The sequence below is a fragment of the Anomaloglossus baeobatrachus genome, chromosome 1 (assembly GCF_048569485.1).
Source record: "Anomaloglossus baeobatrachus isolate aAnoBae1 chromosome 1, aAnoBae1.hap1, whole genome shotgun sequence".
Taxonomy (NCBI): Eukaryota; Metazoa; Chordata; class Amphibia; order Anura; family Aromobatidae; genus Anomaloglossus; species Anomaloglossus baeobatrachus.
Window position 1 is genome coordinate 292962034 of NC_134353.1, and position 24551 is coordinate 292986584.

A 24551-nucleotide genomic window follows, 5' to 3' on the forward strand; every position below is an offset into this window, starting at 1 on the left:
CCATATCTGGCCAGACTAATTTGGCGTCACCTTTGGGGGCTTGTCCCCAAATTGCTTTAGGTGATTGACAGATATTTCCCTATGTACACAAACACGGAGCAGAAGAGACCTGTCAATCACCTGAGAGGCACTGGAAAAAGCCAGCTCGCTGGCGCCAGACTAGTCTCGTCTCTGGCTTTCATCCCTGATTGCATCTAAACATTTTTCTCTGATCCGCCAAAACGTTTCAGAGAAAAATAGTACCTAAGCAAGAAGTAACAAGGCACTCACAGGGTATGATGAAAAGTATATTTATTTATTCATGTGCGTGACAAACCGTTTTCGACCCAAATTGGACCTTCCTCAGTAGCACTAAACATAAAATAAGATATATACAAGTGAGTAAAAAATAAAAAAGGTGTATATAACACAGAGGACAAGCAAAATTCATAAAGAGTATATATATGTAATGATTGTACACTGTTTATAATATTCAATTCATATTGTTAGAGAATGATAAGGATAAAGTTCCCTGGAAAAAAAAGGGGATTTCATATATATAATAATTCCATACATGTGACAATTGTACAATGTTCAAAATATTTAAATTCATATTAGGTCAAGAAAAAATAGGAATATGTAGAATAAACGGAAAAAAGGGGGCCAAGGAAAAGAAAAAGAAGAGGAAGAAGGGTTATATAGAAAAAGCATGAAGAGAGGGAGAAGATGATTAGTATAAGATTAATTGTGTAAAAGGAAAAGAGGAAAGATGTAAGGTATGTGATTTATCATGTTGAAAATGGCAATAAAGGATTGGAAATTGTCATGAGTATATAGACATTTAGGGTGTAGGATGTGAATGTGGTTTGATGAAGTATTGCAAAGTGAAGTAAGAGTTATGTAACTGTAAGCATCAAAGTAGTAAGGTGGAATGTATGGAAGAAAAATAGTACCTGGCTGCGGTCATGGTTTGTTCCGCATGAGTCATCTGACTGGTTCCTTTTAAGACTTGGGGACTACACCTGGCTATATATCAGAAAACTGGTAGTTAAATTTTCTTTTTTTGACAGATATCTCTTCATACCTTCTTGCCTCAGCTTGTGTTCTGAATGGTGAAAAGTAAGTGAGCGGTTACCAGGGGTGCAGGAAACTGCATCCTTTACACCTTGGTACTGTATGAATGCAAATCAACTTTCTCAGGTCCTACAAATCTAAACATTTTGAGCTTGCATCAAGTACAAAGCATTAGCTCTATTTAGCCTGGATGATTTGATTTCCGCACATAGTTTAAAAACAGACTGATTAGAGCAATTGGCTTTTCACAAGATTAGTTGGAGTGTGTTAGGGTGGACGTGTGGTAAGGAAATTAGATAATGCCTTTCAATAAAACATAAGTGAATACTGTCTGTCCAGAGAATGGCAATAGGAACAATATAAGTGTAATGATAAAACATTATATAAGTTAAGCTATAGCAAGCTGAAGCCATTTGTAAGTATTACAAGTAATATTAGGATTTTTCCTTTTGGGTTCAGTTTGTGTTCTGCATAGTATTACATTTCACCCTGAGAATCCTTCCGCCTCCTATCAGCCTCAGGACACCGTGCTTCTCTGCTGAAGCGCTGCTTTAAAGAGGATCAACACCGGCATTGAGTGAGTGGCTTAACTTACAAGCCCCATTGATTCGACACGAGTTGGAAGCTGCCAGCAGAGATAGTGTATTTGTGAGCTGTAGACACCTGTTGGATGGGGACTGGGCGGCTACCACAAACTCATTGCACACAGGTCACAAAACAGCTGTCAGCCGCTACTAATTTGGTTGTGTACTTCAGGAGGTTCGAATGTGAAGTTGATTCTTAGAGGTGAAAGTTAGTTTCTTAAACTGCCTGCCTGTTAACCCTTAGAAGCTCAAGAAGGAAGAAGGCTCTTTCTAATGTCAGATACCGTATATAGAACACAAAGTAGAAAAATAAATAATTGAATGGAAATTGAAGGTCTTCACTGATTTTCCCATTATGTAAACTCTATATCACGATACAATCATGTCACAACATTGTTCACGGCTTACAGCCGATGGAGAGCCTCGATTGTCCATCGAGAGCCTTGTGTTATTATTTCTTTTATTAATGTTCTGTTTGTAGGGGCTGTCACACAAAGTGCATTTTAATCAATAAATCTTGTATGTGTTAAATGTATTCCTGTGCTGAGATAATCTTTAGTGATGTACGAATGTATTCGCCACTATTCAGTATCTGACGGATAATGGGGTATTCGAGGTATTCGCTATATGACGGCTAATATGGTATTCACTTCGATACTTTCATTTTCATTTCTGATTTCCTGGCGCCTGTTTTCCAGCCAATGAATACATCTGATGTTGCCTGCCCTCACAGTAACGCTGCAGCCATCTTTGTTGTGGTGTTACTGTGATTGGTTTGGTTGCACAGCGTCATAGGGGCTATATAAGCCAGCGACCATTTTGTGAACAAACAGCAAACAGAGATGATTGGGGAATGTTTTGATTTATTGACAGCAAGCAGAGATGATGGGGAATGTTTCTATTTATTGACAGCAAGCAGAGCATAGAGCATGGCTGGCTGCGAGACAGAGCCGCACGATCAAAATGAACTCGGATGAACTTCTCCCAACTTCATTGTCATCACGTGGCTCTGTCTGTTGCTGTGGCCTGATTTGTGATCACAGGTGAAGGATACACCAGTGACCGCAAATCTCCTGAGTGACTGAAGTAAGCCGCGCGATCAGTGGTGCCGTCATTTAGGTGACCCATGGCCAGCTGGAGTCCTCCACCTGAGAGCTGTGGCTGCGGGTAACCTGAGTGACGTCACCGCTGATTGTGCGACTCACTTCAGTTGCTGCGTGGAGCTGACAGAGAGCGGCGGTGTTCTACAGCCGCTCCTGTCAGCTTCATGTAGCAGAGCTGGATGCGTCATGGGACCTCGTGAGAATTACACCGGACCTGGAGGGCTATTTGGGGATTTTAATAAAGTGGTGGAAGTTCGTCTTTTATTCCAAATAAAGGATTTTTTCGGGTGTATGTGTTTATTTACTTTCGCTTACAGGTTAATCATTGGGGGTGTCTCATAGATGCCTGCCATGATTAACCTAGGACTTAGTGGCAGCTATGGGCTGCCATTAACTACCTATTACCCCAATTGCCACCGCACCAGGGCAATTCGGGATGAACCGGGTAGAGTCCCGGGACTGTCGCATCTAATGGATGTGGCAATTCCGGGCGGCTGCTGGCTGATATTTTTAGGCTGGAGGCTCCCCATCCTGAGAATACCAGCTTTCAGCCGTGTGGCTTTATCTTGGCTGGTATCAAAATTTGGGGGGACTGCACGCCAATTTTTTAATTATTTATTTATTTATTTATTCATTTTACTGCACTACATAGACCTGCCCACTGGCGGCTGTGATTGGTCGCAGTGAGACAGCTGTCACTCAGCGTGTGGGCACGTCTAAATGCAACCAATCATAGGCGCTGGTGGGCAGGGGAAGCAGTGAATATGAGATGAAATAATAAGCGGCCGGCATTTTCAAAAGCAGGAGAAGCCGCCGTAGCAGTTTGACAGCCGTGCAGCGCCGTGCCAGTGATCGGTGAGTAGAAGAGAGGGGAGGGAGAGGTAGAGACCAACAGACAGAGAGAGAGACTGAAAGACCTGCCTTCTGTTTGTCAAAAAAGTGATTACTTTGGTTTGAGAGCTGTTCTGGCGACTATGTAAACGCCGCATGCTGCTCTGAGCAGTTATTCCAAGACACCAGAAATGTAGTCACGCACTTTGCACAGACAGTGCCCATACTATTTCTGCCTTTTCCCATCCATTTCAGCTTTTTCCTCAGTCACCACAGCTCGCCGTTAGGTCCAACGTGAAATTATTCGAGTTTCCCATAGACTTACATTGCGTATCGAATATTCGCGGATAGTCGAATAGTGCCGACCTATTCGTCGGATATTCTTCGTAGAGGATATTTTGGTATTCGATCATCCCTAATTAATCTTATAAATGTGTGCATGCTATGTACTGTGTAATGGCCGTTTATTAGTAATATCAAAAATTACCAAAAAAGTTAGGAACCAGAGGAGTACACACAAAGGGCAGCACAAAACATCTGTAGGATATGGAATAAGTACACAATTACTCTGTATAAAGTAGATTAGATATCAAGTAAAGTATTAAGATAGTCCAAGAACCTATTAGAATAGGCACAATAGTCATGTACTAGATTACAAAGTGTAGGGTAAATGTGTATACCTGTATTCATCTCATCCTGTTGGAATGGCACCAGGTCCTGAATTGTTTTTCGGCATTTAGCCTGGCAACTGCTAAATGTCAAAACACGCGTCGGGACCCGGAACAATTTCAATGGGAGATGAATACAGGTATACACATTTACCCTACACTTTCTAATCTAGTACATGACTATTGTGCCTATTCTAACATGTTCTTGGACTATCTTAATACTTCACTTGATACCTAATCTACCTTATACAGAGTAATCGTGCACTTATCCCATCTCCTGTTGTTTGCGCTGCCCTCCTCTTGTTCCTAACCTATTTTGTGATGTTACTAATAAAGATATGATATTGTATCTTATGAATATGTTTTGAATGTTTTGCTTTTGGATTACAGCTATTATTATAGCGTACACTGATCTGTAAATGCTTTTACTGATTACACATTTTGTGACAAAATATATGTAAGGAACCTTTAGCACCTTTCTATGGGCTGATATTTTGTTTTTAATGGCTTTGTGTGACCTACAGGTACATAGGCTGAACGTATCACTTCTCCTGGGCAGGGGATGAAGCAAGTGAATAGAGACTGAACAGCATGGGATCACAGCTGCTACTTTCTGGGAGGTAAAACGTGTTTAATAACAGGAGAGGAAATGTTTTATCTCACAGAAAGCAGCAGCAGCGATCCTATACTGTCCTGTGTGTATACTCTTGCTTCATCCCATGTTCTGGGGATGTGGTATGTGCTGACTACAGTCAATCACTGCCATTACACAGTGCTTGATAGAAAGGGGAAACATAGCGCAATACGGTCTTGTCTGGATAATATTGTTAGGTGGAAGATAGGAATTGCTCAACATTTTGGGTTGTTTAAACCCACAACTGAGGATGTCAGATGCGACAGTTGCTTCAGTACTCTCTGACCGGGAATCCCGCAGTGAAAACAATGTAGTGGAGGAAAGGGAGTGATTCAAGAATTCCAAGAAAATATTGGAAATATGCTTTCATCTCTACACGTTTCGAAGCTCAGCCAGCTTCATCAGGAGAATCACAAAAATAGATCAAAGCTGTATTATTGTAGTACTCTTGATGAAGAAGCCAGATGAGCTTTGAAACAGACAATAAAACATATTTCCAATATTTTCCTGGATTTCGTGGATCAGCAGCAGCGCAGACTACTACTCCCTTTTCTCCACTACATTGATTGCATAGTACATAGCAGGGACACATACCGTATATAAGATTATCTCAGCTCAGGAACTTGAACTTTTTTTTTAACATATCCAGTTGAGGAAATTATTATTTCAGGATCCATTGATTAAAATGTACTTTGTTTTGGGACAACCATTTTAAGTGACATATACGCACATTCACGTTTCCTATTTTACTTGCTTGTTTCCCATTCTGATAAATTGTCTATGTGTGACTAGATTTATAATTCCCAGGATATTTATTGTTGCTTAAAATGTGTTGACCCCAGTAGTATGTGTGATGACAGTATTGCCAACTGTGCAGAAAGCCTTGGACGGTCTGAAAATATAGTGCAGGACATTTTGACAGCTATTTTCAGCATTTTAGCTTGCAGTAAATGCTGTCAATGTGTGAAATTAATATCATTGGCTGTATACATTTAGGATTTAAAATCGTATTGATTAGTTATGCTTTTCAATTGTGTTCGTAAAGAATAATGTCTGTCCTTGGCTTTTAGAAAAGTTGTCAAAAAACAAAAAAAATTATGTTGACAACCCTTTGTGTAGTATATAAATATTGACATAGGTAAAATGTGTGCCATGTTCTTATCTGTGCTGTGCGGATGCCATCTGCTGGAAACATTTATGATTGCAGCAGATAATGTTTTTATGTATGATGTGCACATGGAGGTTTTTTTGGAGGTTTTGGAGCAGAACTCAAACGGAAACTTAGAGGAAATTCCCCAAATCCATTTTCAAGCTGAAACCGAGCCGAAACTCTAATGTTTTTAGTTTTCGAGGAGAGTTTTTATACAGTTTCTATACAGTTTCTTCTCCCAAAACTCTGCAAGTAAGGCCCGTTTCACACATCAGTGAAAAACACTGACGTTTTTCACTAGCGTGTAACGCACATGTCCCTCGGTGTGCCGTGAATCACGGTACACGTGGGTTGTCTAAGTGCAATCCGGGCTCCGTTCTCCGTGGCCCGTGATTGCACTTAGAGATTAACTCACCTGTGCGCGCTCCTGCTCTCCATGGTGCTGATCACTCCCGTGGTGCAGCATCCGGCTGGCGCTGACCCCCGCAGCAGCTGCTTCCGGGTCGGCTGTGTCGTGCATCATGAATATGCGCGACAGTAATGAGCCGGCTCAGAAGCAGCAGGCTGCACGGGCTGCAGAGGACATCGCTGGAGCCGGGTGAGTAAAAATGATTTTTATTTTAAAAGCACATTTTTTTCTGGCACGTGTCTCACGGATCACACCACTGCGAGGTCCATGGGACATCAGTGATGCCAGAAAAAAATGGACATGTCTCCGTGCGGCAATCACGGACACGCGTGAACGCTGCATGGAGATATGGTCAGTGAATAATCACTGATGTGTGAGCAGACCCATTCATTATAATGGGTCTGCGTATGTCAGTGATTCTGGTACGTTTAAAAAAAAGCACAAACGTACCAGAATCACTGACGTGTGAAAGAGGCCTAAGCAAAAGAAAAAGCATATAATCATACAAAAAGTTATCAAAGGGGTTGTCCAATCTAAATCCACAAGTCTTCATTCTCTCTATGTGGCTGCAGACTTGTGAATCTTCACATCTCATGTTCACTGTGCACTGCGAGGATTCTCCGGTGTCAGCTCTACAAATGGCGGTCATGTGTCTGTGAGTACGCAATATGCACACTCCTGGCCAGAATCCGACTAGATGGACACGGCCTCAGTCAATGCAAGGACAAAGCCACGCTCATCTAGTTGGATTCTGGCCAGAAGAATGCATATCGCATACCCACAACCATGTGACCTCAGTTTCTGGCAGCTCACGGTGCATGCGAGGATGTGAGGATTCACAAGTCTGCAGTCATATAGAGAGACTGAAGACTTGTGGATTTAGATCAGACAACCCCTTTAAGGGGATTCTATATGGTCAGTGTGAATACATTACAGGAAAGCTATGTGCAATGCTATTTATATTACCATGTTATACCTCAACATATCAGCACATGGAGAGAAAATAAATATCAAACTGCTCTAACATGAAACCTCAGGAGGTCATGAGGAGTGACATATGGTTCTCTTGTTATCTGCAGGCACTTTAATCCTATTGAGATATCCATATCCTCGAGCAGTAGAAGAACCTTCCATATACGAATCTGTCAGAGTTCATACTGCTATGCAGACTGGACGCTCTGAGAACGACTTGGTGCCTTTGGCCCCTTCCGTAAGTACAAGACCTGTCACTTGATATAAATCTGCATTTTACCTTGTGTAAATGCTGCTGTTCTCCTGAATCTTGTGTTGTTTTTCATTCCTGATATATGGCCCCCTTTTTCCAGTATGTAAATCTAGAATTCTTAGCCGAGTAGGCATGGTCCTAAACTATTCTGTGGACATCTTCTTGAACAGGGGTAGGGAACCTTTCTTCTGCCGGGGGCCATTTGGTAATTTCTACCAACCTTCGGGGGCCACATAAAATTATCAGCTTGAAAATTACCTAAAATATATTTAGTCAAACAATTAATTAACTCACACCTACACCCTTATTGTAGTGGTTGGAGCTGCTTCTATTTTGTGCGGCTGTGATGTTCGGCGATATTGATAATGTTGCTTCTCACAACTGCTTTTCCAGGTTTGTCTCGGTCTGGAGCGCAGACTACTGATTGGTAAATCATATACATCACATAGGATACACTGGAGGTAGATACATCACAGGAGGGGCTGGGGGGCATATATACATCACAGGAGGGACTGGGACATATATACATCGCAGGAGGGTCTGGGGGCATATATACTTCACAGGATTGTCTGTGGACATATATACATCGCAGGAGGGTCTGTGGGCATATATGCATCGCAGGAGGGTCTGGGGGCATATATACATTGCAGGAGGGGCTGGGGACATATATACATCACAGGAGGGGCCAGGGACATATACACATCACAGGAGGGTCAAGGGAAATATACTGTAACACCTACCTGGATCCACAGACTCAGATGGGCTGTAAAGGGGAGGCTAGAGGGAAGCCACTCACCAAGTAGGACCCTGAAACCCTTTAACCCCTATACAGGAATTTGGAATTACACAGGACCCTGGAGATCACTACCCGTGGAAGGCTGCAGTCCGATGAGAGTAGTAGTCAGGCAGGGTCAAACCAGGAATTGCGGAACAGGGACAGAATCGGCAGGCAGTGACGTAGTCAGCAAACGTAGCAGAGGTCAGATCCGAGTCGGGCAGCAAGGTACAAAAACAGTAGGCAGAAGGGTAGTCAAAAACACGCAGAAGTCAACACAGGAATCACCAACAGAATAGGACGTAACAGGAGCCAGGAAAATCAGAACTATATATGGCAGTGATCATGTGACAGGAGGGGAAATAAGAAGGGTGTGGTGTCTTCCCATTGGCTGTAGCTGAACACTGGCAACTTCAGCTGGAAGACACATGCCACCCACAGTCAGCCAGCGTACTGCAGATCCCAAGCTAACCCAGCCCAGTGGATGATCGGAGCCTGCGCCCACTGGTGCTGCTGACATCGACTTCTCTCCCATCACCAGCACCATCCACGGCAGGAACACAGCGTCGCCTGGCGATCGGAGCAGAAGTCGCTGGAGCAGACTCCGGCGGTGACGTAACAGTACCCCCCCTCCACGAAGGGCCTCCGGACCCTCAAAACCCGGTTTCCCAGGAAATTGGAGGTGAAACCGCCGGACCAGACCCCTAGCATGAACATCGCTCGCAGGGAACCATGACCTCTCCTCGGGGCCGTAACCCCTCCAATGCACCAAATACTGTACCGCCCCTCTGACAATACGGGAATCAAGTATTCTCTGTACCTCATACTCCAAGTTACCTTCCACCAAAACAGGAGGAGGAGGGTCACTGACTGGGTGAATGGGGACACGATATAACTTGAGGAGGGACTTATGGAACACATTCGATATCTTGAAGGATGGGGGGAGTTGCAGGCGGAAAGCTGTGGGATTAATTACCTCGATTATCTCGTAAGGTCCAATAAATCTCGGACCCAGCTTAGCAGAAAGGACCTTGAGTTTAATATTCTGTGTGGATAACCATACCTTGTCCCCAACTCCAAGGCTAGGGCCCTTTTAATGTCTCTTATTAGCAGAGGAGGCTTGACCAACCTTTGCCTTCTTAAAGTTCTCTTTCACCTCAGACCAGATAGCCTTTAATTTGTCCACAGTTGAGTCAGCCTCAGGAGTATCCATCACAGCCGAAGAAAAAGAACCAAAACGTGGATGCAACCCTAAATTGCAGAAAAAGGGGGTAGTCTTGATGGATTCCTGATACTGATTATTGATAGCGAACTCAGCTAGCGGCAGATATTCCACCCAGTCAGACTGACGGTCAGACACATAACACCGGAGATATTGTTCAAGGGTTTGATTGGAACGTTCGGTCTGACCATTGGTCTCTGGGTGGTAGGCAGATGAAAAAGATAGCTCTATATGGATCTTTTTACAAAACGCCCTCCAGAATTTTGAGACGAACTGTGTTCCTCGGTCAGAAACGATATTTTCCGGAACCCCGTGTAACCGCACAATATGCCTAATAAACAACTTGCTAAGAGTTTCAGAATTGGGTAATCCGGACAGAGGAACAAAATGACACTGTTTGCTGAATCTATCCACTACTACCCAGATACAAGTCTTCCATTCTGAGGGTGGAAGGTCAGTGATGAAGTCCATGGAGAGATGTGTCCAAGGGATTACTGGAGTAGGTAGGGACTGGAGAAATCCGGCAGGGCGGGTACGGGGTGTCTTGGCTCGAGCACAAGTTTCACAAGCCAGTACATATTCCTTACAATCTTTCACTACGGTTGGCCACCAAAAATTCCTGGTTACTAATCGGAGGGTATTGCCGATACCAGGGTGACCTGCCAGCACAGAATTGTGGGATTCCTGGAGTACCCGTAGGCGCAGTGAGGGGGCGACAAACAGTTTATGGACAGGGGTGGTTTCAGGAGCTTGGTCTTGGGTATTATGGACCTTTTCTATCAAATCTAAGGAAACCGATGACATAATAATGCCTTTAGCTAAAATATGCACTGGTTTAGAGTCTTCAGACTGAGAGGGACAGAAGCTACGGGAAAGTGCATCAGCTGTGGTGTTCTTGGTACCGGGCCGGAATGTTACCACAAAATCAAATCTGGAGAAGAACAATGCCCACCTAGCTTGCCTAGGATTGAGTCTCTTAGCAGATTCCAGATAAGTGAGGTTCTTATGGTCTGTGATGACTGTGACTTTATGTTTGGCGCCTTCGAGGAAGTGGAGCCATTCCTCGAAGGCCTATTTAATTGCCAACAGCTCACGATTACCAATGTCATAATTTCTCTCTGTGGGAGAAAACTTGCGGGAAAAGAAGGCACAAGGACGAAGCTGAGTGAGAGACGGAGTACCTTATGATAGCACCGCTCCCACTCCAACCTCGGATGCATCGACTTCCACAAAAAACGGACGCATAAGGTCAGGCTGAACCAGAATCGGGTCTGAGGAGAAACATCCTTTTAATTTTGAGAAGGCATGGATCGCCTCTGGCTTCCAATTAACCACATCAGCCCCCTTTTTAGTCAAATTGGTGAGGGGTTTGGCAATTTTGGAAAAATCTCTAATGAATTTGCGATAATAATTAGCGAACCCAAGGAAACGCTGCAAGGCTTTCAGAGACTTGGGTTGCACCCACTCCTTAATCGGTTGAAGCTTAGAGGGATCCATGCGGAAGCCTTCTGCAGACAATATATAACCCAGGAAATTAACCTCTGCCTCAAAAAAACACATTTCTCATATTTAGCAAATAGGGAATTCTCCCTGAGTCTCTGGAGTACAGTGCATACATGTTGGACATGTGACGTAGCATCAGGAGAATAAATCAGGATATCATCCAGATAGACCACCACATATTGACCACAAATATCTCTGAAAATGTAATTAACAAAGTTCTGGAACACAGCCGGCGCATTACTTAATCCAAAAGGCATTACTAGGTACTCATAGTGTCCCTTTGGAGTATTAAATGCAGTTTTCCACTCATCCCCTTCTCTGATACGGCTGAGGTTATATGCACCCCTGAGATCCAGCTTGGTGAACCACCGGGCTCCTATGAGCTGGTTAAACAGATCGGGATGAGTGGCAGAGGGTACTGATTCTTTACATTAATAGCATTCAGTTCACGGTAGTCAATACAAGGTCTGAGGCCACCATCTTTCTTATCAACAAAAAAGAATCCAGCGCCCACTGGTGACCTGGATGGTCTGATGAACCCTCTCTGCTCCGGACCAGAAAGATTATATATTTTACCCTTGGGGAGTTGGGAATTGGGGACCAAATCTATGGGGCAGTCATAATCTCTGTGCGGAGGTAATTTTTCAGATTCAGATACAAATTCCCTGAATGCATAAGGTATGAAGATAGGTTCAGCTCTAGTCAGGTTCCCAGATAAAGACATGCACGTCTCCTGGCACTCAGGGCTCCAGCGCACAATCTCACCCTGATGCCAGTCTATGACCGGGTTATGTTTACGCAGCCATACCACTGCTGACATCAGATTCTCAAGAACAAAAAATGACACTGTTTCTACATGCAGAGCCCCCACAAGCATGGAGATCTCTGGAGTTACAAAAGTAACCACACCCTGAGAGAGAGGGGTGCTATCAATAGCAGATATTCTAATAGGTGCATTTAACTTTAGCAAAGTCAAACCCAGCTCTTTTGCTACAATAGTGTCTATAAAATTAGCAGCAGAGCCACAATCAATAAAGGCCTGCAGCCGTACAGATTTTCCCTGGTGAGACAATGAGACAGGTAACATTAACCTCATAGGGTCTGCAGGAAGTACCTGGGCACCTGAGCGGGTATCCTGGGGTCCGCTTAGGTGGTGCTGCTGCCTTGGAAGCGATTGCCTCTCTGATCCAGGCACTCCACCACGTAATCTGCTCCCTTGCAGTCGACGGGACTCTGGACATGCTGAGGTAGGTACTGCAGCGGGGGCTTGGACCTGAGCAGACCTGAGATCCTGCACTTGCTGTGTCAGTCCATGTACAAGCCCAGAAAGAGTGTGCACCTGATTTAGCACAGCATGGAGAGAATCCATTTTTTTTTTCTCTCCTGGTCAGAGGGCCAGATATAATGTAACGCCTGCCTGGATCCACAGACTCAGATGGGCTGTAAAGGGGAGGCTAGAGGGAAGCCACTCACCAAGTAGGACCCCCAGAACCCTGAAACCCTTTAACCCCTATACAGGAATTTGGAATTACACAGGACCCTGGAGATCACTACCCGTGGAAGGCTGCAGTCCGATGAGAGTAGTAGTCAGGCAGGGTCAAACCAGGAATTGCGGGACAGAATCGGCAGGCAGTGACGTAGTCAGCAAATGTAGCAGAGGTCAGATCCGGGTCGGGCAGCAAGGTACAAAAACAGTAGGCAGAAGGGTAGTCAAAAACATGCAGAAGTCAACACAGGAATCACCATCAGAATAGGACATAACAGGAGCCAGGAAAATCAGAACTATACCTGGCAGTGATCATGTGACAGGAGGGGAAATAAGAAGGGTGTGGTGTCTTCCCATTGGCTGTAGCAGAACGCTGGCAACTTCAGCTGGAAGACACATGCCACCCACAGTCAGCCAGCGGTACTGCAGATCCCAAGCTAACCCAGCCCAGTGGATGATCGGAGCCTGCGCCCACTGGTGCCGCTGGCATCGACTTCTCTCCCATCACCAGCACCATCCACGGCAGGAACACGGCGTCGCCTGGCGATCGGAGCAGAAGTCGCTGGAGCAGACTCCGGCGGTGACGTAACATATACACATCAAAGGAGGGGCTGGTGACATACTGTATACACATCACAGGAGGGTCTGGGGGCATATACACACTCACTGCGAGTGGAAGAAAAGCGATTCCGACACCTAAATAGGAAAGGGTTCTTTACAGTTAGAGCGGTCAGACTGTGGAATACACTACCACAAGAGGTAGTAATGGCAGATACTATAACAGCTTTTAAAAAAGGGCTGGATGATTTCCTCAGTACACAAAACATTGTTGGTTATAAATGACTTAGTGACTAAATGTAGAACTGGTGGAGGAAGGTTGAACTAGATGGACCTAGGTCTTTTTTCAACCTAAGTAACTATGTAACTATGTAACATCACAGAAGGGGTTGGGGCTCGGACATCACTAGGGGTATACAGACACTACTACTGGGCACGGAGAGCACTGGCAGCAGCATGGACAGAGCTAGAAGGGCACAAACAGGATTAGTGGACACGGACAGGACTGAGGGGGCACAGACATCACCAAGGGGGCACAGATAGCACTGGGGGGTGACACACAGCACTAGGGTTGGGGCACATAGCACTGGTGGGCGTTCACAATACTAGGGGGGGAAACAGCACTGGGTGTTGGGCTCACAGCAGCGGAAGGCAGGATGTTCACAGCACCACAGGAGGCAGAAGGCTCACAGCACCGTGGGATGCTGGAGGCTCACAGTACCGCGGGAGGCAAGAGGCTCACAGCATGGCGGGAGGTAGATGTCACACAGCACAGTGGGAAGCAGGGGTCACACATTACCGCAGGAAGCAGGAGGCTCACATTACCGCAGGAAGCAGGAGGCTCACAGCACCACGGTAGGCAGGAGGCTCACAGCACCGTGGGAAGCAGGAGGCTCACAGCACCTCAGGAGGCTCACAGCACTGCTGGAGGCAGTAGGTTCACAGCACCACGGAGGCAGGGGTCACAAAGCACCGTGGGAAGTAGGAGGCTCACAGCACCATCGGAGGCAGGAGGTTCACAGCACTACTGAAAGCAGGAGGTTCACAGCACTGCGGGAAGGAAGCTCACAGCACCGCGGGAGGAAGGAGGTTCACAGCACCTAGGGAGGCAGGGGTCACAAAGCACCGTGGGAAGTAGGAGGCTCACAGCACCACAGGAGGCAGGAGAATCACAGCACCATGGGAGGCAGGGGTCACAAAGCACCGTGGGAAGTAGGAGGCTCAAAGCACCACAGCACAGCAGGGAGGCAGGAGGCTCATAGCACCGAGGGAGGCAGAAGGCTCACAGCACCGTGGAAGGCAGAAGGCTCACAGCACCGCGGAAGGCAGAAGGCTCACAGCACCGCGGGAGGCAGGAGGCTCACAGCACCGCGGGAGGCAGGAGGCTCACAGTACCGCGGGAGGCAGGAGGCTCACAGCACCGCAGGAGGCAGGAGGCTCACAGCACCGTGGGAGGCAGGAGGCTCACAGCACCGCGGGAGGCAGGAGGCTCACAGCACCGCGGAAGGCAGGATTCTCACAGCACTGCGGGAGGCAGGAGGTTCACAGCACCGCGGGAGGCAGGGGTCACAAAGCACCATGGGAAGTAGGAGGCTCACAGCACCACAGCACAGCATGGGAGGCAGGAGGCTCACAGCACCGCGGGAGGCAGGAGGCTCACAGCACCGCGGGAGGCAGGAGGCTCACAGCACCGCGGGAGGCAGGAGGCTCCCAGCACCACAGGAGGCAGGAGATTCACAGTACTACAGGAGGCAGGGGTCACAGAGCACCGTGGGAAGTAGGAGGCTCACAGCACCACAGCACAGCACGGGGGCAGGAGGCTCACAGCACTGCGGGAGGCAGGAAGCTCACAGCACCATGGGAGGGAAGAGGCTCACAGCACTGCGGGAGGCAAGAGGCTCACAGCACCACGGGAGACAAGAGGCTCACAGCACGGCAGTAGGCAAGAGTCACACAGCACCGTGGGAGGCAGGAGGCTCACCACATGGCGGGAAGCATATAAAAGGGAGACCGTTAAAACCTGATGCTCCTCTTTTTCTGTGGGACGGGAGTGCAGCGCACTCACGCTTACCCCACCCACAAACGACGTCCTTAGCACGCTGATACAGACCAGCAGGCTGAGGAGCTAATAGTATGCGAACCACACATTGTGATTTAAAGGGCCGGCAACCGACAAGACCACAGCTGCCGCCCAAGTACTGTGGGCCCCGGGAATGTGCCCAGGGGCTGCATAAAACGTCATCGGGGGCCGCATACGGCCCGCGAGCCGGAGGTTCCCTGCCCCTGTTCCTGAAGGAAGTTGGGGAAAAACCTTTGGAATGGAGAGAATCAAGAACAAAATAAAAACACCAGATTCAGGAGAACAGTAACATCTACAGCAAGTGATATACTACTCACAAAAAGTTAGGAATATGTGACTTTTGGGTGAAATTTATGGAAAATGTAAAAAGTTCACGGTACAGTGATATTTTATCATGAAAGTAAGGGATTTAAATAGAAGCATACAATGGTCATTTCCTCATTCCAAACAATTTATTGAAACAAAAGCCAACAACAGTGGCGGCCCCCAAAAATGTCAATGTCTTAAAGGTAACCTGCCACCACACCGGGCTCTTATATACAGTATTCTAACATGCTATATATAAGAGCCCGGACCGGGGATATAACATAAAAAAACATTTTATAATACTTACCTAATGGTCGCGCTGTGGGTCTTATGGACGTCTCCGTTGTCCGGTGACGGCGCCTCCTCTTTCGGCCATCTTTGTCCTCTTTCTGAATCCTGGGTGCATGACGCAGCTACGTCATACACACTCGCCGGTCCTGCGCAGATGCACCACAATACTTTGATCTGCCCTGCTTAGGACAGATCAAAATGCGCCTGCTCAGGACCTGAATGCCAGCAAGTGTGTAGGATGTCGGACATGTCATGCACCGCGGCTAGAGAAGAACGAGAACAAAGATGGCAAAAAGAGGCGGCGTCGGCACCGGACAACGGAGACGCCCATAAGGCCCACAGTGCGACTGTTAAGTAAGTATTATAAAGTGTTTTTTATGTTATACCCCCGGCCTGGGCTCTTATATACAGCATGTTAGAATGTTTTATATAAGAGCCCAGTGGTGGTGGCGGCAGCTTATAGACCGAAAAAGTGGTGACAGGTTCCCTTTAATAACATGTCATGCGGCCTTGGGCATTAATTACAGCTTGATAACAATGTCTCATGCTGTTCACAAAACAAGTTATTGTATGTTGAGGCATGAGGGTAGCCCTCATGTCATTGAGCTTCTGGGTTAGGCCCCTTTCACACATCAGTTTTTTGCCATCAGTCACAATCCGTCAAATTTTGGAAAAAAACGGTATGGCGACTGATGCTGCTGGATCCGTTTTTTTCTCATAGACTTGTATTAGCAACGGATTGCAATGCATGGCTTCACGTTTCATCCGACGTTTGACCGATCCGTCAAAAATTGTTCGTCTGTCGGACGGAGACAACAGACAAAGTAACAGACAGCAACGGATCCATCACCGTCCGTCGTTTGGTATAATTGAAGCCTATGGGCGCAGGATCCATCGTAATCCGTCAAATGACGGAATCAGTTTTTTTTTTAACTGCGCATGCTCAGATGGGGTGTAAAAACACTGTTGGGCTGAAAAACTGATGCAACGGATCCGTTTTTTCTACGGATCAGTCGCATTAGTTTTTCCACAATTTGCGACGGATCCGTTGAGCCAACGGATTGTGACTGATGGCAAAACACTGATGTGTGAAAGGGGCCTTAGAGTTACGAGCCTTTACATGGTGACGCCGCTGATCGCATACGTTTTCTATGGGATTCAGGTCTGAAGAATGTGCAGGCCACTCCATTTGAGGTACCCCAGTCTTCAGCAGCTGTTCCCTAATGATGCAACCTCAATGAGCAAGAGCATTGTCATCCATGAAGATGAAATTAGGCCTGTGTTGCTCATGCAGAGGTACAATGACTGGATTAATGATATTATTCAAATAGATTAAATACAATAATTTGGCCATAGCTAATACGCCGAGTGGATAACAAAATGGTACATGTGGTCTATTACGCGACGTGTCCGTGCTCCCTGATATATGTGGGACTCACTTCACGTGAGCTCCGCATACGAATCAGGGAGCACGTCAGAGATATCGCGGCAGCTGGTTCGGTGGAAGACGTTACCCTCCTCAAAACACTTCCCCGTCATTTTAGAACTTACCACAATTGTAACCCTAAATCACTTGTGACACGGGGTATTGATGTGGTACACGGGGGTGTCCGGGGCGGCAATCTACGTAAGACTCTCGCACAGCGGGAGTCCAGGTGGATTGTCTCTCTGAACACCCTCGTCCCCTTTGGTCTGAATGAAACTGTGAGTTATGCTCCATTTTTGTAGTGATCCTCTGCCTTTTGGTTCAGCTCTCGTTCACTTCCATTTACAACTGTATATTTACTTCTGGGCTCCCATTTTCTGCTTTCCCGGTCCTTCTCCTGGTTCCTCCCTGTGCCTTGTGCTAGCTGTATGTGTAGATTATGACACCCCTCTGACACCTGGAGTTGTGGGGTTTTTGTTTTTAACCTGTGTTTGCTCTGTTTCACTTTCCTGTTTTTAATCTGTTTATTTTTTATCGTTTATTTACTATTTTCCTGCAGGTTGTCTTGATGCCAATCTATACTGGGATTGAACCTTCTATGCAATACTTCTGAACTTATCTTATTTACATCAGTGTGGATCGTTCCGCTCATATTGTACCGCTTATATTATCCATGTCATTGTCTGTGATATTCTTTCTGCTCTGCTTACCCCCTTTCAGTGGTGGCGCGCGTCCTCCGGCTCTCTGACAGCGGGCGTGGTTTGGAGTCGGGCCCGTCTGGTGCGCGCGCGTGGTGGTCATGGTGACGCGTCCCATGGCCCTTCGCGCGCGCCGTACACAGCGATGTCCCTGCTCCTTGCTTTCCGGCCAAGCTCGACCGCCGGCGCACGCGCACTGGTAACCACCACTATTAAACATGATCCACTGCACCTTTGCAATCCCTATATATTCTGGCTCCCTCAGTGCACTTAACACACCTCCTCTAGGAAAAGCATATGCGAAACGGCTGTTGGAGGTTTACCTTTTGCCTCCAGAGCCAGCCCCACTCACCACCAGGTAATGCAGCAGCTCCTTCCCACTTTAGTTTGGGGTGATTACCACCTGCATGTACACTGTCTCTGCTTTTTGGCGTAATTATTCCCATTTTTGGCACGGCCCCACAGCCATTAAGCAGACATTGTGCTATTTGTTCCTTGGTTCTCACCTTGACATGTCTTACACGCTTCTTTGAGAGGGCACATGTCTTTTCATATGCCTGATCACAGGTATACACTCAGATTTATATATATGATTTTGTACGTGTGCCCCCATAGATTGAGCTGTTGCATTTATTATTCCCTGGTTTTATTCACACCTATTACTGGTACACGTGTGGGTTTATCTTACCCACACATGTTCATTTCTATACCTCTGGGTCTGGTTCTGTGTGGCAACCACTTTACCCCCCAACCTATCCTATAGGAATTCATTCCGTACCCACACCACGGTTACCTTTCCAATTTTTTGTATGCCTTTTATCATCTTGTATTGTCCTTTAAATTATTAATAAAATTGTCAATACTTTTGTACATCATTTATGCCTTATCTCCTTCTTCTCCTCTTTTGATATTATTCAAATAGTTGGGGCTTGTCACTGTACCATTCACAAAGTGTAAGTCAGTTCTGTATTGACTAGACACACCTGCCCATACTAACACCACTACCATCAAAGGCTTGTATTGTGACAACAGTGGCGGAAGCATAATTCTCTCCTTGATGTCTTCAACATTATTGGCGTCCATCATTTCTGCTCAGAGGGAATCGATTTTCATCAGTGAGCAGCACTAAGGTCTCACCGGTCCCTCGTCCAGTGTAGATGCTCCCTGGCCTATGCAAGACAATGATGCCTGTGCCTGGTAGTGTGGTTAGGTACCCTTGTAGGCCATCTAGCTCGCAGACCACGCTGATGTAAATGGTTTTGAATGATATGATGTGACACTTGAGTACCGCTCACTTCCTTACCTGTGTTTGAAGTTATGGGGCATTCATCATCCGGTTCCAAAGGGCATTGTTTACAATGAACGGGTCATCAGTGCGGGATGTGGTCAAAATGGTATCTACTTCTATGCCTGCCAACACAAACCAAGTTTGTTTGTTTTTTATAAACTTTTCAAAAAATGTTACCACTTAAATTAAAAAAAATCTATGTAAGTTTATTTTTACCATATAATATATGCTGTACAAACTGTACGAACAAAATCCTAAAATCAAATGTTAGAGTTTTTTGATGATATGACTTTATCCAAAGGTCCATTAATAAGTGGATAAGTGTTCTACAGATTGAGACCTGAATTTATTCCTTAGTTTATTGTACCCTAATGCCTTACACTGCAAACAAAAAGCAAAGTAACAAATTATACCGTCCTTTTAATTTTCTAAATGACCTCTGAAATGAGAGCTGCAATCTGATGAAATAAAATGGCCCCTGTCAAGTAATCCAAACGGCAGGATATCCTAGTGATGTGTCTGAATGGGCTGCAGTCTGAAGAAACACTGATCTCGAAACCTGTGTCTTAAGGCTGCTTTACACCAGACAATCTATCGTGCGATAGATCGTCGGGGTCACAGTTTTTGTGACGCACATCCGGCATCGCTGGCGATGCCGGCCTGTGTGACACCTCCTAGCGACGCAGTATCGCTCACAAATCGTGAGTCGTGTACCTGTCGCTAGGTTCCATAATGTCGTTTAATTTAGTTGTTCATCGTTTCTGTGGTAGCACACGCCGCTCCGTGTGACACCCCGAGAACGATGAACAGCAGCTCACCTGCATCACGCGGCCGCCGCCGGCTATGTGAAGGAAGGAGGTGGGCGGGATGTTTACGTCCCGCTCATCTCCGCCCCTCCGCTTCCATTGGCCGACGGCCATGTGACGTCGCTGTGACGCCGAACGTCCCTCCCACTCCAGGAAGTGGACGTTCGCCGCCCACAGCGTGGTCGCACGAGAGGTAAGTACGTGTGACGGGAGGTTACCGACTTTGTGCGACACGAGCAACGATTTGCCCGTGACGCAAAAAGGACGGGGGGGTACGATCGATTGTTAAATTGCACAATCGGTCGTACCGTGTAAAGCAGCCTTTAGCTCACAGAGGAGCTGTATTTTTAAACACACATAGTGGTGAGCTTATTGAGAGGTTTGTGACAGGAGAAGAAATAGATCTTCCCTAGACTGAGCATGGAGAACTGAGGCTGGGGAAAAAATCCTCTGTGCTCAGTCAGCCAAGTAGAATATTTATTTCTTCTCCTGTTGAATACGTCTCCCTCCAGAAGCTCACTGTTATGTGTGCATATAACAATACAGCTCCTCTGTGCCAGTTGAGACGCAGCTTGACATGTGACTAGGACAGGCTGCGATTGACTTACCATATAGGGGAAATGTTATTACATTCTTGAAAAAGACTTTTAAGTCAGTAAATACAATTTATATGTTTTGGTTTGCAGCTGGGCACAAAAGAAGGTTATCTTACAAAACAAGGAGGACGTGTAAAGGTAAGAATCTTTATCCCAAGTAGCCCACAGTTTTTTATGCTAAATCCTTTAAAGAGGTATTACAGTCTACAAATATTATCAACTATCCATGGGCTAGATTATAATTGTTATAGCCCCATGACTGTAGCCAGAAGGACTTGAATGGAGTAGCCAGGTCATTATGATTTCTGCCACTAATAGCTTATGGGACTAATAAAGATAGCCAAGCTCAGCATTTCATCCACAGTCAGCAAATGAACATGTAGCATGCATATGCGACTCGCTGATCCAATCCACTTCTGCTCAGAGGAGAACCAGAAAAAGGCAAGGGACACAACTTCCACTTTCTGCTGTTAGGATGGGCCCCACAGTAATCTATCAATTATCACAATAGTCATGTGATCATTTTGTAGACTGGAATATCCCATTATAGAGAAGCTATCATCTGAAAATGACCTGTTGTTTAAATCAGGGTTTTGTGTTCTGTTTTTTTTATGTAAAATGTTGACAGTGGATTTTTTTTCATATCACAACCTATATTAGAGATGAAAAAATACAATTCTTTCAATGTTCACACAGGCCAAATGGGTAAATTTAGACTCTAACTTATTGATGTTTCAGGAAATAACACATGTATATAGCCAATGGACAGACCAACCGTATCTTTTAGATTGAAGTGTCTAATGAGCTTGTGCAAAAGGGGCAGGGTCAGCTGTTACTTTGTATCATCTGTGTATAAGGCATGTATAAGGCCTGATCAAAACTGTTCCTGAAAGGACTGGAAATATGACACTTAGGCTATGTTCACACACGGCATCTTTTACTGCGGTTTTGGTGCATTTTTGAGGTCACAATGATGTACCTAAATGCATGCATTTCCTTCCCCCAGCAAAGCTTATGAGATTTCTATTTTGCTGTCCGCACGGGCAATCTTTTTTTTTGCCTGCATTTTTGATGATGCAGCCAACATGCAGCATGTCAATTCTTTTTGCGTTCTTGCCAGCATTTTTGAGCCCTTCTAGTCAATACATTTGACTTAAAAAAACGCATTGGTCAAAACGCGGTAAAAATGCATTCTTTTTTTTATGCGTTTTTGCCACGGGTGCGTTTTTTAGGGCCAAAAATGCTGCATCTTTGTGGTTAAGAAAAGATGTAGTGTGTGAACATAGCCTAAAAAAGCCCGAGTGGCCAGTGTGAAAATTACAAGGTTCCTATTTTAGATCATCATATAAAAAATAAAAAAAAAAAAAAAAAAAAAAAAAAAAACTGTCACAGTTAAAAAAAAAATTAATGACACATAAAAGCTTGATTTAAACAATAGATATTTTCTGATGGGAGTTTCTGCTTAAAGACATTTTCTTGAGCTATTTATGCAATGCCAGACAGAACTTAACTTTTTATTCAATCCCTTTAAAATATTGATACTATCTAGTTGTAACCATTGTACACATTACAATGCAGTAGTATTCTGTGGCACACTGTAATTAACCCACAATTCTTCCATCCAAGTATAAAGGCCGCTTTACACGCTGCGATATCGGTCCCGATATCGCTAGAGTGCGTACCCGCTCCTATCGGTTGTGCGACACGGACAAATCACTGCCCGTGCCGCACAACATCGCTCAGACCCGTCACACTACTTACCTGCCTAGCGACGTCGCTGTGACCGGCGAACCACCTCTTTTCTAAGGGGGAGGTTCGTTCGGCGTCACAGCGACGTCACTAAGCAGCTGTCCAATAGAAGCGGAGGGGCGGAGATGAGAGGGACGTAACATCCCGCCCACCTCCTTCCTTCCGCATTGCCGGTGGCCGCAGGTAAGGTGAGGTTCCTCGTTCCTGCGGTGTCACACATAGCGATGTGTGCTGCCGCAGGAACGACGAACTACATCGTACACGCAGCAGCACCAATAATTGGGAATAGGGGGGCATGTCACCGATTAGCAATTTTGAACGTTTTTGCGACGTTTCAAAATCGCTCATAGGTGTCACACGCAACGACATTGCTAAAGCGGCCGGATGTGTGTCACAAATTCCGTGACCCCAACGAGATTGCTTGAGCAATGTCGTAGGGTGTAAAGCGGCCTTTAGTCTTTACTGTATATCAATACAACATTTAGGCTATGTGCCCACATTGCTTTCTAATGTGCTTCTTTTCTGCACACAATATAGCATGTTTTGGCAGGAAAAACGCAGCAGACAAAACACACATTTTTTATTGTGTTTGTCCGTTTTTTTCATATCCGTTTTTTTCTGCTTCTTTCTCTGCTTTTTTTTAGTCATGGCAATAGCAGGGGTTCAGGCGCTGTATCTTTGTGATTGCCGCCGGGTCTCGAGCTGATGTTACAGCTGGGTCCCAGCTCTCAGTGCCCGGAGCAGTGCCCGCTCTGCTTCTGGCAATTTAACCGTCTAAATGCTGTGATCAAAGCAATCACAGCATTCAGGAGGCAGGGAGTGGAATTGCTTACCTCTCCCTGGTTATCGGGTTCATGGAATGTGATCACAGGAACCTGATTGCTGCTATAGTAACCCTGGGTCATCACCATGACGACCCTGAGTTACTGAGCTACGGATCGCCTCACAGACCATGCTGTATGCATGGTGTGTGAGGCAAAGTGCTGCAATATAATCCACTGTAGTGATAAAGTATTGCAGGGGATTATAGTAACACAGGAAAAAAAAACGCAGAAACAATTAACATGCTGCTTTTTTTTTCAGCAACAAAATCTGCAAAGAAAAAAAGAAGCAGCGTGTGCACAGCAAGTTAGGATTCTCATAGACTTTGCTAGGATGCTTTTTACTTGCTTTTAATGATTAAAAGAAGAATGGAAAAACACAAAAAAAACCTGCCACGTGTGCACATAGCCTTACAGCAATATCATGCTTATTTAGGATTTTAAACCTCTTGGACATAAGTTTATAATAAGTTTTAAGTTCCTTCTCCTAAGTCTCCATAGAAGATGTGTATTTTGATTCTACACGTGCACGTATGATAGTAGTGATGAAAGAGGAAAACTGATGGCCATCATCATTAGAACAGGCTGAAATGTAATCTGTCACGCGGTGATATTTTTGTGCAGGCCATCAGTCGTTGTGAGTGTTGTATTCCTTCTGCTTAACCACTCTTTACTCTGTGATAAATCTAGACTGTGGAGTTTCACTTGTATCTATTGCAACAATGTGACCATTCTCCTCTTGTGTCTAATAGACCTGGAAAACCAGATGGTTTATACTGACACGGAACGAGCTGAAATATTATAAGGAGCAGTTGGTAAGTTGTTTCAAAAGTGTAGACCTCACTGGTACAGGATTGATTTCATTACCAGAAAAAGCAGAATGATTTGCACACGTCTGTGGTTGTGTATAGGAAGGGCCCTGTTCTGGAGTCAAAGGTATATGCCTTAGGCCCCCTTCACACGTCCGTGTCTCCGGCACGTGTTTGGTCCGTTTCCTCACGTGCCGGAGACACGAGCACACGTAGACCCATTAAAATTAATGGGTATGTGCACACGTGCGTGTTTTGCTATGGACCGTGTATACGTGTGGAGCATACATGTGCCCTTGTGCGCCACACGTAGACATGTCCGTTTTTCTCCGGCATCACGGCTGTCACACGGACCGCACACATGTAATCCGTGTGACACACACCGGAGAAAACACGTGTCTGTGAAAAAAAAAAATCTGTACTTCCCTTCTCCAGCACTGCTGTCTCTGCCGCTGCTGTCACTTGCTTCCGACCCCCACT

The 24551-nt window shown here is 45.6% G+C and overlaps 1 protein-coding gene across 1 annotated transcript in view; it reads left to right on the forward strand.

The window, feature by feature from the left end:
* The window catches only part of DAPP1 (dual adaptor of phosphotyrosine and 3-phosphoinositides 1), a 174234-nt gene that overhangs the window by 135880 nt on the left and 13803 nt on the right, over positions 1-24551 (forward strand). Inside the window, exons 4-6 of the mRNA XM_075336994.1 lie at positions 7512-7642; positions 20783-20830; positions 24015-24077. Coding sequence (XP_075193109.1) covers positions 7512-7642; positions 20783-20830; positions 24015-24077 — 242 coding nt within the window. The remainder of the gene's footprint in view (positions 1-7511; positions 7643-20782; positions 20831-24014; positions 24078-24551) is intronic.